This window comes from Octopus bimaculoides, chromosome 3, assembly GCF_046866305.1.
Source record: "Octopus bimaculoides isolate indiv1 chromosome 3, ASM4686630v1, whole genome shotgun sequence".
Taxonomy (NCBI): domain Eukaryota; kingdom Metazoa; phylum Mollusca; class Cephalopoda; order Octopoda; family Octopodidae; genus Octopus; species Octopus bimaculoides.
The window spans coordinates 1,438,271-1,454,043 of NC_142930.1; the positions used below are offsets into that span (position 1 = coordinate 1,438,271).

Sequence of the window (15,773 nt, forward strand, 5' to 3'; positions counted from 1 at the left end):
GAAACAGAAACAATTGTTTTCATCAAGTCATGAAAAAATGTTTATTGTTCAGAGATTAATTGAAGAAGATTGAAAATGGATTGTGGTCTGAATAAAATGTAAAAGTAGAAAAATGACACAAAATCAAATTAAAAGTAGAAAAGATTTCTAAAGCAGTTACTATATTTTAGACACAGTTTCAGTCTATTTGAGACCTTTTTACTACACAGAAAAACCAGTTAAGAAACAACTGCAATACAGTTACAAATCAATATGAGCATTAACAAACTCATATAAGATATACAAAATAAACAAAAAAGAAAGAAAACAAAGCAGAAGGCTACGATATTCCCTAACCTCTAAACGTCAGAACATTAAGTGATTGGGATCAGTACAGTGTAGAGCAATAAGCCATGCCTCTAGTCATAGCATCCAGGAGGGTTCGCTGTACACCAGCTTTGCATTACCAACTGTTTGTCTTACAACTATCTATATCATGCTATCAGTTGGCACAACATAGAATTGCTACAAATGAGTTCAATAGATCAAAGCCGAGCCAATAACAAACAGATCAACATTGTGATTAAATGTAAACATTTGAGGAAACAAAGATTTTTCAAGATTTTTACTTCTCCAAGATATCACAAACAGAGAGAGTTCATATATCGAGGAGGAGGAGCAGGGTTTGGTTCTGTTGAACGTTGCATCTGCTATCATTCTGATAGATCTAACTCCCTAGTCTGGGGGTGGGGGTGGGGGCACAGAGTTTGCTATCTTATATGAGTCAATATTCCCTATCAAAACAGCATAATAAGTTCCAGTGATAAATATGCAAATGATCAATAGATGACTCATAAGATGATATCAATTGAAAAGAAAGCAGCAAGAGAAACACAATAACTAAACATAAGCAAAAACCCTTTGCAACAGCAACACTTTTTCAATATAGAGTAGGGGGGGGGGGAGAAAAGAAGGAGAAAAAATATTCAATCCAAGAAAAGAAAAAAAAAAATACCGAAGGGAAAAAATAGTTTTTGTTTGGAGCTGCTTTTAAGTTTTTCAAAATGACTATCTTTCGCCAAGCACCTTGGTTAAAAAATATCAAAGACGGTGGAATACAGTCTTTTCTTTCTTTCTTTTTTGCAAGGTTTAACTGAAATACGATAAATGAGGTAAAAACCATCAATACAATGGCTCTGGTCTTGAAATGGAGAAAAAATAAAATTACAATTCGGTGTATTACACAACAAACTTTGGGAAAAAACATAATAAAAAGGGTTTTATTAAAAGAAAAATAATTCTATGAGAAAAACAATAAGACAGTCTTGGAGCATCAGAAATAGATATTTCCATTTCAATATATATATATTATATACAGGATTATATATATATATATATATATATATATATATATATATATATATATATATATATATATAGGATACAGGTAGATACATAATACATATACGACAATCAATGTTCCCTCTGTGTCTTGTGAAAGAATCTCAGTGACTAGCCATAATAGTTCAATCATTTCTTTTCTTAAATGCTCTCTCTCTCTTATATATATATATATATATATATATATATATATATATACACATATATATGTGTGTGTGTGTGTGTATGTATAAATAATTAGAAAATGGAGAAAACCACAGATTAACCAACACATCAGTTGGACCACATTTATAGTTTTGTTTTAATACAAAGCATGACATATATATATATATATATATATATATATATATATATATAGGCACAGGCATGGCTGTGTGGTAAGAAGCTTGCTTCCCAATCACATGGTTCTGGGTTCAGTTCTACTGTGTGGCATCTTGGGTTGACCAAAGCTTTGAGTGGATTTGGGAGACAGAAACTGAAAGAAGCCTGTTGTATATGTATATATTTGTGTCTGTGTTTGTCCCTCCACCATCACTTGACAACTGATCTAAGTGTGTTTACATCCCTGTAACTTAGTGGTTCGGCAAAAGAGACCAAGTACCAGGCTTACAAAGAATAAGCCCAGGGGTTGATTTCTTTGACTAAAAGGTGGTGCTCCAGCATGGCCACAGTCAAAATGACTGAAAGAAGTAAAACAATAAAAGAATATATAAACAGATAGATGTGGCCAATGAGAGTACCACCTGATTGGCACTCATGCCAGTGGAATGTTAAAAGAAGCATATCCGAGCGTAATCGTTGCCAGGGCCACGGATCAGCTCCCGTGCCGGTGACACATGAAAAGTACCATTCAAGTGTGATCGTTGCCAGCGTCGCCTTACCAGCACATGTGCCAGTGGTACGTGAAAAACAACATTCGAGTGTGGTCGTTGCCAGTGCCGCAGGACTGGCTCCCATGCAGGTAGCACGTAAAAACACCTTTTGAGCGTGGTCATTGCCAGAACCACCTGACTGGCCCTTGTGCTGCTGGCACATAAAAAGCACCCACTACACTCTCGGAGTGGTTGGCATTAGGAAGGGCATCCAGCTGTAGAAACTTTGCCAGATCAGTTGAGCCTGGTGCAGCCTCTGGCTCACCAGTCCTCGGTCAAACTACCTAACCCTTGCCAGCATGGAAAGCAGACATTAGATGATGATGATGAATTCTTTCTAATTTTTGGCACAAGGCCAGCAGATAAGGGGAGGGGTAAGTTGATTTGCATCAACCCCTTCACGTGACTGGTACTTTTTTAACGACTCTGAAGAGAAAAAAAAAACAATGTCGACCTCAATGGGATTTGAACTCAGAACATTAAGAACCAGAAGAAATGTTGCAAAACATTTTGTCCAGTGCACTAATGATTCTGCCAGCTTGCCTCAATAATAGCAACAACAACAACAACAGAAATAAAGACATTAATAGATATAAATAAATGAGTAAAGAACCTGGAAACATCAAGAATCAGAGAATTGTAAAAAAGCTGTATGCACCCCTCCTCCACTCCACCCAGCCACCCTTATCAACAGAACTCTTCAGAAACAAAAGTAGAATCTCCAAGACAATGCAGCTGTACTGCATACAGAATGACTTTCTCTTTAGCAGGCTTTATTGAGTTCTCTCTCTCTCTCTCTCTCTCTCTCAAAGACTTATCAGAAATACAACTCCAGCCTCTGCCAGAAATATCAGTTTGACAGCAGCTCATCTGTGGAGACAACAAATATTCTATGTGAAGGAATGAAGCAAACATTTGTGGAGATAAACAGCCTAACGTGATTCTGCACACAAAAAACACACAGTTTTATCTAAATGAATATATTATAAGAATAATTTTGGACAATTTACACATCTAAACCTTTAGCATTTAAACCAGTTATATCTGGCCTAAATATTCTCTGTTTTATGTTCAAACCAGTCAGATCTGGCCTCTCAAACCTACCCTACACTGTTATCCTAAAAATAAACAACCACAATGAAATACTGAAACTACAAGATAATGCCTGATTCATTCAAGACAATGTGAATAAAGAAGCTTTACATTTTATAGAATAATCTGAATGCTAAAGACTTAAACACTTTGATATCAACCTACCCAAGACGGCCCTTAGTACTATGATACAAATTTCTTATTTTAAAGTGATCCATAAAAAACTTAATGTTAATCTAAGCTCCAAACACCATTGCACAAGGCCAGTAATTCGGAGGTGGAGAGGGGTTTAGTCCTTGACCGGTACTTAATTTATTGACTCAGAAAAGAGAAGCCAACCTAAGGTGGAATTTGAACTCGGAATGTAAAGAATGAGAAGTGCCATTAAACATTTTGGCCGAAACACTAATGACTCTGCCAGCTTACCAATTTGGTAATTTTCTATGTCCATTTGTCCATGCTTGCATGGACAAATAGCTGCAGTCCTCACTAAATACAACCAAATTTTCCAAACTACAAAACAATCACAAATTCCTAGGTTAAAGAATCGTTTGAACCAGAAGACATAATTTACCAACATCAACAAAGATCTTCAACTATAAATTAAATAAGATTCTTTTACTTGATTCAGTCATTTGACTGAGGCCATGCTGGAGCATCACCTTTAGTCGTACAAATTGATCCCAGGACTTATTCTTTGTAAGCCCAGTACCTATTCTATCGGTCACTTTTGCCGAACCGCTAAGTTATAGGGACATAAATACACCAACATCAGTTGTCAAGCGATAGTGGGGGGGGGGGGCTAACACAGACACACAAACATATATACATATATATACAATGGGCTTCTTTCAGTTTTCTCTTTATCATATTTTAGCCTCTCAACACCCAACACAAAACTGCCTCCCTCGATATTGCACCCAACTCTGTCAAGGGGTCTTACAAGTTACTTGATGACTTCACTAGTGCTGGTACCATGGAAAAAGCCCCAGTATCTTCTATACAGTGACTGATGTTAAGAGGGGCATCCAGCAGCAGAAATCATGTGAAAGCAGACAGTGGCACTCAATGCATTTCTCTGGCTCATTGGATCCTGTCAAATCATCCAAGCCTTGCTGGCATGGAATATGGCAGTTATATGAAGACAATCATGAAATTAAGAGTTTATACATCTTTAGCTGTATGAGAATCAGCAAAAAGCAGTAAGGAATATCAAAAGTAAAGATTGGGGTTAGCAAGTTTGGAAGACATAAACTCCATAACAAGAACTGTAAGAATCGCAAAATTATATCAATAATTGAATATAACTTCCTGAATTATATAATTTTAAACTCCAAAAGACTTTATCTCTATTCAAATTGTGTCAGGTTGTTCACAAATGCTGCGAGTAATACAGAGTATGGTACAACCTGTTGTATGGTTGGTTGATCAGTTTATTATTGATTTAGTTCAAATGTGACATTCTTGTCTGCCTCATTAAAGTTTTGATAAACACAGAATTAACTTCATTTTTACTTCTGAAAGAATAATTTATCAGAAAAACTCATTTTATAATTGGTCGTAGCATCTTTGTAGCAAGAAATCTCTTCTGCTCTGGCAACCTTTTCTCAGACTTTGATCCCTCGTTTCCTAACCCGATGCTACCTCTCAGAGGTCCGTAATCACGCAAGCCGCTCTTGGCAGCATCACTGGTGCTGGTGACATGAAAAAAGCATCCAAGACACTCTGCAAAGTGGTTGACATTAGGAAGTGCATCCAGATGGGTAGAAACCATGCCAAAGTAGACAATGGAACATGATGTAGTCTTTGGACAAATCATCCGACCCTTACCAGCATAGAACATGGCTGTTGGAGGATGAGGATTCACAGAAGGAGCATCATTGTGCTGCTAAATCAAAATAGACAAAAATGGACTGGAGCCAAATACTTAGAGGTCTACTTCACTGCCAAAATAGATCCTTCAGGTAATATCAAGGAAATGGCTAACCAAAAATCTAGGAAAAATGCAATTTCGAGACACGCCCAGAAATAAATAGCATAAAATTATCAAAGAAACACACAAAAAAATATAAGAAAATAACTTCTAAAAGAACAAAATAATATGAATAAAAAGAGATTTTATTAAACTAAAGCATTGCTGCACAACCTACACAAGTGAACACAATGATATTGCTGTGATATGGGGTGAATCATCGTCTAAAAGAAAAACTTACTCATAAATACCTTTATAGAAGAGACCAGCCAGCCAGCCATATCACTAATATTTGTGGTAAAACATTTTGAATAGTTTTGGAAATTTTACTCAATATATTTATAGATTGGAAATTTTACTGAATACCTGTTTGTCAAAAAAACTCGCCTGAATGAATGTGATAGTGTTTATATTTAACAGAAAGGAATCCGTATGTCGGTAGCCAAAGCATGCGTAAGAGGCAAGTGTTGTGAGCATTGAGGATAATGACTTTGGAGTCAGAAAGGAGTGAAGTGAGGTAGATATCCTCCAGGCAGGAAGTGACAGGGTCAAAGAGTTGCTGGTCATAGGAAGGGTGGTTGGTGTTAGGAAGGGCATCCAGCTGTAGAAACTCTGCCGGATCAGATTGGAGCCTGGTGCAGCCTTCTGGCTTGCCAGTCCTCAGTCAAACTGTCCAACCCATGCTAGCATGGAAAGTGGACGTTAAACAATGATGATGAATTAATAAAACTTCTTGATTTAAAAGATGTCTTTGCTCTTCTGTATCATTATTGTTCTTTAATAAAAAAAAATATTTGAAGAAAATATTAAAATTAATTCCATAATACTATATTGATATAGTAGAAATATTTCATGTCTCTTTAGCCCTTGGATAGCCACATAGAGCCCCAAGGTCTCAATATCAACCACTTTGCTGACCCTTACCCTAGATACATATTTTCTAGATTTATCCCCTTTCTACTCAATTAGGCTTATCCTCATGTACACACATATATGTCAAATGGTAAGGTCCCCTTGGTTACTTCAAACCAACAACTCCAGTGGCCCTAATAATGTCCCTTCCATATAATAGCACTCTGTTAGCTTCCCTGTCCAATTGTCATCACATGTAATTTAGACACCTCCCACCAAATTTGCATTGACTTCATGGAGAGAGAGAGAGAGCTCAAAAATATTTAATGGAAGTCAGGTCATCTTTTCATTCATGAGAAAAAAAAAAAAAAAGCAATACACATATAAAGAAAACATTGCAACACACTCCCTTAAACAACATGTAACTAGAGCCCTCATAATCACTCCAAATGCTAGCTCTCACTATCAGTGATGACCTCTCCCAGCAAACACTTCTTTATTATAAGCTTAAATTGCAACTCAAAGTTTAGCTCTTCTCTTCAGAACCAAAACAAATAATTCTTCTCCCAACAACTAAGATCAGGTAAGACCCACAATGGAGCAAGTCCAGCCTGATCCCTTATTTGGAACTCTACTGGTGCTGCTACTACACACACACACACACACACTCTAGACATAGATAACATTCAAAAAAAGGTCATGTAATTAACTAACATAAAACCAGTCAACAGCAAATTCCAGCTGTGTCTTCTCACTGCCTTTTCTACTGCTTCTACAATGGTTTCTGCTCTTCGAAAGCTGTCTGTTCTTGTGCCACCTTCATTCACTTGTTTCTGCCTCTCATCACTCATGTTGTGTCAATCACCACCACTCCATCCAGGGCCCACACCAACAACTGTATCCAATCATTTCTCTCACAATACTGGCTTCCAAAATCCCACCCTTCAACATGTCTTTATTGCAGTTAACTACAACAGTTTTACCCTTCAGTCACCATATTTCTGATGAAATACACTGTCTTTGCTTAAATTCATTTCAAAACAAATGAAAAGTTAAAAATAAATAACTTGGTCATTATTTAGTTGGTGTTTGGAACATGAATTAAAATGAGATTTTGATGGACGAAGGTTTTACTTCAAAACAGAGTTTGGATCAAAGAATGAAAGATGGTTTCAGGTGAGATGGTCCCAAAAGGATGAAGCAGAATGTCAGCAGCATCAATCTCTGCAAGTCTCAAAGAGCCTATAAAGATCATGGGCATGGTCTGCTTCTTCTAAGAGTTCTTGCCCTCACCAAGGCTTCTGGTCTCTCCTACAGATATCTATTGCTATATTTGGAAACTAGCTACAATGTATCCCGTTCTTAATATGGGCAACCATCTTAACTATCAACTTATTGCTCTCATTTCCAACATCATAAAAAGGTGATGGAGAACAACTGTTAACAACTACCTTCCCAATATATAAAACCACATCTACTGGAAATCAGCTCCCCCTGTGACACTTAATAACTGGTTCTCATTCTTTGAGAAATTTATTGGAAACAATATTATTAGTGTACTTGACAGGCCCCGTTTCTGACATGCAATCTACCTAAACTTTCTATACATGGGCTCCAAGCACGATCTTGGTTGAGAGGCTTCCTGTCACATCATACCAATGCAGCTCTCTTTGACATCATCTGTCGTCTCTGGCATGCTCCAAGACACTAGTATCTCCTCCACATTTTTTCCCATGCATCAGCAGCCTATCTGCCATCACTCCCAACAATGTCCAGTGCTCTGCAGATGATGCAGTCCTTCACCCGACTCTTATGACCGGCACATAAGCATCATCTTTATGTAACCTAGACAACTGATGCTAAACTTGCACTGTCCCAACAGAAAGAGACCTCAAATACACTCTCCAGGGGAGTCCTGTCCATCTTGTTTCCTTCACCAATATAAAGCTACAACCAATGCGCAAAAACAAAATACATCTAAAACTCTTAAAATATCACTTCAAATGTTAGGCTTGACAAAACTCACAGCCCAAACACCAGGATTCCCCTTCAAAACCAGAAAAGACTTCAGCTCTCTTCAAGGATCAAATAAGATCACCACCAACAGAATATTGCTCCCAGTAAACACACATCCTACATTGCATCTAGTTAAAAACCAAAGAACTGTAAACTTGTTTCCAAGTACCACACAAAGTCAAAGCAAAGAGACAGCAAAACACACACACAAACATACAATAAGTATGACAGACTTCTTTCAGCTTCTGTTTAGCAAATCCACTCACAAAGCTTTGGTCAGCCTAGTAGAAGACACTTGCCCAAGGTGCTATGCAATGGGACTGAACCTGGAATTACATGGTTGGGAAACAAACCTCTTACCACACAGCTACGTCTGCATGACTATACAGGGTCTTGCAGATAAACTGAGGCCAATCTTGAGCAGTTGACTTAAGGTGGGTTTAGCATTTCCTTTTTTGACAAAACCTTGCTTGAAAATCTAATCCTCCTCTTTATTTTTCAGGTAAATAGTGAACTGATTCAACAACAGAATCATTCCACCATTATTGTTTTGGTGAGCCCTGGGCACACTGCCAATAAATTGTTAAGTTGACAAAACTTCCAAAAGCAACAGTTCATCGTGTGTATAAACAATTTAAAGAAGAGAGAAAGATTGATAGAAAAGAACACAAGACCCGAAGTGATTCCAAGCGCAATCCAAAGTTTCTCACTGGCCTCAAACACTCGACTGAAGCCAACCCATCCACATCCATGACAACTCTTGCAAAGAAACGCAATGTGTCCCTTTCGATGGTGTCCAGAGCTGTGAACAGGAACCTTGGCAGCATGACTAGCTATGTTTGATGATCCCGTCACCTCCTAACAGTCAAGGTCAAAGCAATCAGAGCTGAGAGTAGCCCAAAGCCTCTGTCATTCATCAAACATCAAGGAGCAGGAAAAACTCTCGTGTTTCTGGATGAGAAGTTCACTGTGGACATTGAGGTGAATCGCAGAAATTCTCAAGGGATTGTATCCAACCCTTCTGATGTCCTTCCTGTGCTTGAGATGAAGAATCCAGCCTTTGTGATGGTATTTGAAGCTATGTCGAGTGATGGAATTGTCATGGATCCACACTTCATTGAGTCTGGCTTGAAGATTGGCACAAAGGAGTATCTGGACATCCTGAAGAATTATTACCTTGACTGTAGCTGAAGTTTGGGCTTGACAATGTGATGCTTATCCAGGATTCTGAAGCATGCCATGAGTCAAAAGCATCACAGGTCTTCCTTGGTGAGAAGGTGCCATTTTTTGTGAGGGCCAACATCTGGTCTCGAGTAAGAGCCCAGATCTCAACCTTCTTGATAACTTTTTATGGGATGTACTTCAAGAAAGGACCAATGCTTCACCACACTCGAGTGTCAACAGTTTGAAGACCTGCATCATGCATGCGACATGCAAAATCAAAAAGGCAGAGGTTGCAGCAGCTGCAAGAAAATTTGATTCTCATGTGAAGGCCCCCAAAAGGGCAGCCAAAGTGAGTGATAAATGTTTTTGTTGTAATAAAATTATATCTGTCTACTACCATTATTTTAGTATTTATAACCAGTTGTATGCATCGTAAAAATTATCTCAATTTATCTGCGCAAGACCCTGTAGATATGTGTGTGTGTGTGTGTGTGTGTGTGTGTGTGTGTGTGTGTGTGTGTATATATATATATATATATATATATATATATATAGTCAATTCAAATAAATGAATAAAATTAACGGACAACAAGAGGACATGCACAAGGAATGTATGAGCTTGATGCTCGGTGAAAAGAGAGCTTGACATTTTGAGCAGAGCGTTTTGTTGAAAAGGAGAAAGGAAAGAGTCCAATGAAGGAAAAGAAATTGCCAACAGCACGTGTGTGGTCACATTGCTGAAGTCAACCCATGCCAGCATGGAAGGTGGACTATGATGATCATGATACAGACAATAGACATGGTAATCTGAGCTTGAATGAGAGAGATTTCTGTAGGAAGCCTTTGAAACTCTAAGTCGCACAGAGCCAGGTCAAACTGTTTTAAATAATAAAACATGTAACTCTTGCGAAATGTGTTGAGTCCCTTTTTCTTTCATTTTGTCCACTCACTTGTGTGTGTGTGTGTGTGTGTGTGTGTGTGTGTGTGTGTGTGTGTATATATATATATATATATATATATATATATATATATAAATATATATATATAAATATATATATATATATATATATATAAGATGTACCCGGTGCAAGCTATGGACACATAAGAGGTGCAGCAACATCAAAGGCAGGTTAACTAGGAAGTTAGTTTTTGTTTGTGGCAGATGTTCAGGTGCAATAAAGACTGTAAACAAACAGGAAACAACTTCTATCTCATTCCAGGGTGAAAAACTAGAGGTAGTCGATAGCTTCCGCTATCTGGGCGACCAAGTTAGTAGTGGGGGTGGGTGCGCTGAAAGTGTAGCTGCTAGAATAAGAATAGCCTGGGCAAAGTTTAGAGAGCTCTTACCCCTGCTGGCGACAAAGGGACTCTCACTCAGAGTAAAAGGCAGACTGTATGACGCATGCGTACGAACAACCATGCTACATGGCAGTGAAACATGGGCTGTAACTGCTGAGGACATACGTAAGCTCGCAAGGAATGAAGCCAGTATGCTCCGTTGGATGTGTAATGTCAATGTGAATACCCGTCAGAGTGTAAGTATCTTGAGAGAAAAGCTGAACATTAGAAGCATCAGTTGTGGTGTGCAAGAGAGACGATTGCGCTGGTATGGACATGTGGTGAGAATGGATGAGGATAGCTGCGTGAAAAAGTGCCACACCCTAACAGTTGAGGGAACCCGTGGAAGAGGTAGGCCCAGGAAGACCTGGGCTGAGGTGGTGAGGCAAGACCTTCGTACATTGGGCCTCACCGAGGCGATGACTACTGACCGAGACCTTTGGAAATGTGCTGTGCGTGAGAAGACCCGGCAAGCCAAGTAAGATCGTTGCCAGTGCCCCTGGACTGGTTCTTGTGCGGGTGGCACATGAGATGCACCATTTTGAGCGTGGCCGTTGCCAGTACCGCCTGACTGGCTCCCGTAGGATTTTCGAGCGAGATCGTTGCCAGTGCCCCTGGACTGGCTTGTGCGGGTGGCACATAAAAGACACCATTTCGAGCGTGGCCGTTTTCGTGCGGGTGACACGTAAAAGCACCCACTACACTCTCTGAGTGGTTGGCGTTAGGAAGGGCATCCAGCTGTAGAAACTCTGCCAAATCAGACTGGAGCCTGGTGTTGCCATCCGGTTTCACCAGTCCTCAGTCAAATCGTCCAACCCATGCTAGCATGGAAAGCGGACGTTAAACGACGATGATGATGATGATGATGATGATGATGATGATATATATATATATATATATATATATATATATAGGTGTGTATGTATGCATAAGGAACATACATGGCTGCATGGTTAGGAAGTTCAGTTCCTAACCACATGGTTTCAGGTTCAGTCTCACAATACCTTGGCCAAATATCTTCTGCTGTAGCCTTGGGCCACCCAAAGCCTTGTGGGTGGATTTGGTAGATGGAACTGAAAGAACCCTGTCGTGTATGTGTGCATGTGTTTGTGTCTCCTCGTGTTGACATCGCACGGTAGTTGCAAACGAAAGTATTGCCTTGCTTGGAAATGGGTGACGGTTGACGAGAGTAAGGGCATCCAGCCATAGAAAACCCACCCCCAACGAATTCCTCTGATCCATGTAAGCATAAGCCAAGTGCACGTTAAGACGATAACCCACTCAAAAGTCGCACCACACATCAAGGGTGGATCAGGGGTTGGTAAATGCAACCGTAATTTACTTTAAACTTAGCTTAACATTTACTCAGAAAGAGTTTTCAAAATCGATAATCAATAAATTTTTAAAAACTGGTTACCTTGACAACACAGACAAGGGCGAGAGGTGAGGTTATCTTAGAATGTTACATCAAATTGAGCATTATGAAAAAGGAATTTCTCGCAGAGTATGGTAACAAGAAGCTCCTAGACTATCTTAGAATGAAATACTAATATATTTTTTAAGTCAAAGAATTAGAATCTAATAGATACTGGTGTTGGGCGGGAGACAAGGGTGGGGGTAATTAACAGAAAACAAACTTTTCTAGCACTTTGTATCGGTTAAGGCAGTCTCAAGGACCCGAAGAATAGCGGCTATTTTCAGCATCATGGTTCTTCTATACCGTCTGGTCTAACTGGTGGGGCAGTGATATTAAAAGCATTCCAGCCATGACAATCTCACCTTCCTTTGAATTACATAAATTAAGTGCATATTTTTAAGACGATGGTGGTTGTGATTTAGAGGAGTTTGACTGCAATTTCTAGCAAGTCGAAAGTCCGTATAGCGGTTCCTGCGCTGAGTCAGCCTCGACGTGACGGTTTACCGTTATTGAATCAATAAAGAAAACAATAACACACTCCACATATACGCGTGTCAATTCATTTAGTTCTTCTGTAAAAACATTAACACTTCAGGTTTTCTCATTTTTCGGGTTCTTGTTTACTTTAAGTAAACACAAACATGTGACTGTTTTAAAGTCAACACCTTCAATACATACATATTATACATACATTATTTTAACAACACAGTACTAAAATAAAATTTAAACGAACATAAATTGCGGCGGTTTAATATATTTAACCAAATATTTCAACACAAAACATCCTCAAAGCATTTCAAACTGAAACTAAAACCTCAACACCATTGTTTAAACTCAAAAACAAACACGTTTCTAATTGAGGGGTTCTAGTTTCAGTTACGATGGATTTAGTAAACGTAAGATATTTAAAACAATAAGTAGAACTTACCCAGAGATTTTCTTTGTATCAAAACCATACAAGTTGGAAGGTTTTTTTGTTATGTTATTGTAATTAATGAGTTGTCGGGTGTTTAATTGGGTTCCAAATCTGTTGGAAACCTTTTAGATTGAATATGAAAAAAATATTACTGTTAGAAAATAAACCGAACTTGGAATGCTGTGTTAAATAAATATATATATTTCTATATTCCTGAACTAAATCAGGAGAATTCACCCAAAATTGATCAACAGCCGATGTCGGCCATTAAATAAGACCGGAAGTAAACCGCCTTACCGGAAGTGAAACTTATTATTTCCGGATGTCAACACTGAGCATGTGCTAAATAAGGTTTTCTTAAAACTGCGATATTTTTCTGTTTTAGAAACTGAATTATTTATATTCTTATTGTTAGACTAAATTTCTTGTATCATTATTGTATTATTCCTGTAACTTCTGTTAATTGAATGACAAATATATTCTTTTTATCAAAATGAAGTAACAGAAATAGTTTACGTAATAAAATCGTCTGCTATCCATTGCTTACTCTTTCACTTCTTTCACTCATTTGACTGTGGCCATGCTGGAACACCGCCTTTAGTCGAGCAAACGAACCCCAGGACTTATTGTTTGTAAGCCTAGTACTTATTCTATCGGTCTCTTTTGCCGAACCGCTAAATTACTGGGACGTAAACACAACAGCATCGGTTGTCAAGCGATGTTGGGGGGGGGGGGACAAACACAGACACACAAACATACACACACACACACACACACACACACATATATATATATATATATGTATATATATACATATATACGACGGGCTTCTTTCAGTCTCCGTCTACCAAATCTACTCACAAGGCTTTATTCGGCCTGAGGCTATAGTAGAAAACACTTGGCCAATGTGTCACGCAGTGGGACTGAACCTGGAACCATGTGGTTCGTAAGCAAGCTACTTACCACTCAGCCACTCCTATGCCTTACCTTTGTAATTTCTGTCAATTATTCATGCACAGATCGAAGTCTGATAACCTGCTGTTTGAAAATACAAAAGTAGATTTCGTCTATAAAATGCATTCTGTCATTATGTCGGATAGATTCTCGCTTTCTTTATTAATTCGAAAACGTATATGTATGTATGTATGTATGTATGAACACACACACACTAATAAGACTAACAGGCACACACGTGTACGTCTATTGTACATATATTACATATATATACGTAGAGAGAGAGAGAGATGAAAGAACCCCAGAACTGCAATTTGTTTGTGTGTGTATATTTTAATGATTGCAGATCGTAATTTCAGGTATCGTAGTTTCGGGGATGGGAAAGAGGACTAGGGATCTCTCTTCACCATCACCACCACCACAATTGTTTTGTAATCTTTCGGTCTTGACTTTTTTTTTGAAAAAATTCTCAGTTTATGATTTACCAAAATACAAAACATTATATCAAATATCAAATTTTCTTCAAGAAAAGATTAGTCACGGCAGATACATTCTCTTGCACAATGCATAGAGACGCGAAAGCCAGGGTAACCCTATGAACCGGCCATAACTAGCTTTCTCTAAATACTCTATTGATCTATAAAGAGGAGTGTGCTCCTCTTGCAGATTTATGATTTACTGACGATATATATCATCATCATCATCATCATCATCTTTTAACGTCCGCTTTCCATGCTAGCATGGGTTGGACGATTTGACTGAGGACTGGTGGAATCGGATGGCAACACCAGGCTCTAATCTGATTTGGCAGAGTTTCTACAGCTGGATGCCCTTCCTAACGCCAACCACTTAGAGAGTGTAGTGGGTGCTTTTACATGCCACCAGCACGAGGGCCAGTCAGGCAGTACTGGCAACAGCCATGCTCAAAATGGTGTATTTTACGTGTCCCCTGCACAGGAGTTTGATGTGCAAAGTGGGGAAAATGATCTATCTCGCTCAACTAAAGGTTCTTTCAATATATTGGCAGCTCTACATGGAGCCATATTTGTTCAAAGCAGCCAGTCTTCCTTAACATAGGGGTTTCCTTGGTCTCTGCTGTCCCACATGCAAAGAAAGCATGGGTATTTGGTATAACCAGATTGCTGCCCCATGAGAATATTCACCCTCTTTAACTCCACGCAGATGACCCATTTATGGTCCTGATACAGCATCTTCTCTAAAACCAATTCAATTTCTTCATATTCTTCCTTCAGAGTTATTGAATGGTCGAGTGGTGCAGAGCCATACATGTTTCCGTTGTGCAACAACAAACATTGTAAACTACACTTAAAGCTGTCAATGAAAAGACGCCATTCCTCTGGTTTGTATTTCTCAATGTCAAGTTTATTAAGAAGCCCACTGACATCTCTGCAGTAAACCAGCTCTTTCTCTTTTCTGAATAAAGAAAGGAACTCTTCATGCCGACTCCAACGAAATGTTATTCGGACACCATTCTCTAGAAGATTCTTCTCTTTCAGTCAAGAAGCCAACAGTTCTGCAGAATTTTTTGGGAGGTTCAAGTCACAAACTAGATCATTCAAATCTATCTGAGAGAATAACTGAAGTAAAGTCTCAACTGAAAAGTCTTGATCTCTCGTGTCTTCTTCACGTGATGAATCCTCTTTGGTTGAGGGTAAAGTTATCTGAGGCAAGACATTGAAGACAAGAACAGGAAGCTCTTCACTGTGTGGAACCAGTCTAATGGCAGAGGTAAGATTAGGATAGACAAGTGTTTGTCGAGTTTTCCGGTTAATACCCTTC

At 38.7% G+C, this 15,773-nt stretch overlaps 1 protein-coding gene across 2 annotated transcripts in view; it reads right to left on the reverse strand.

The window, feature by feature from the left end:
- LOC106867319 (glucose-induced degradation protein 8 homolog) overlaps positions 1 to 13,599 on the reverse strand; it is a 72,063-nt gene extending 58,464 nt beyond the window's left edge. Inside the window, exon 1 of one of the 2 annotated variants that reach the window (XM_089348436.1) lies at positions 13,032 to 13,599. In XM_089348436.1, coding sequence (XP_089204562.1) covers positions 13,032 to 13,059 — 28 coding nt within the window. In that variant the 5' untranslated portion in view covers positions 13,060 to 13,599. The remainder of the gene's footprint in view (positions 1 to 13,031) is intronic. The other variant, XM_089348435.1, reaches the window with a different exon arrangement.
- Between the last annotated feature and the right edge of the window lie 2,174 nt (positions 13,600 to 15,773).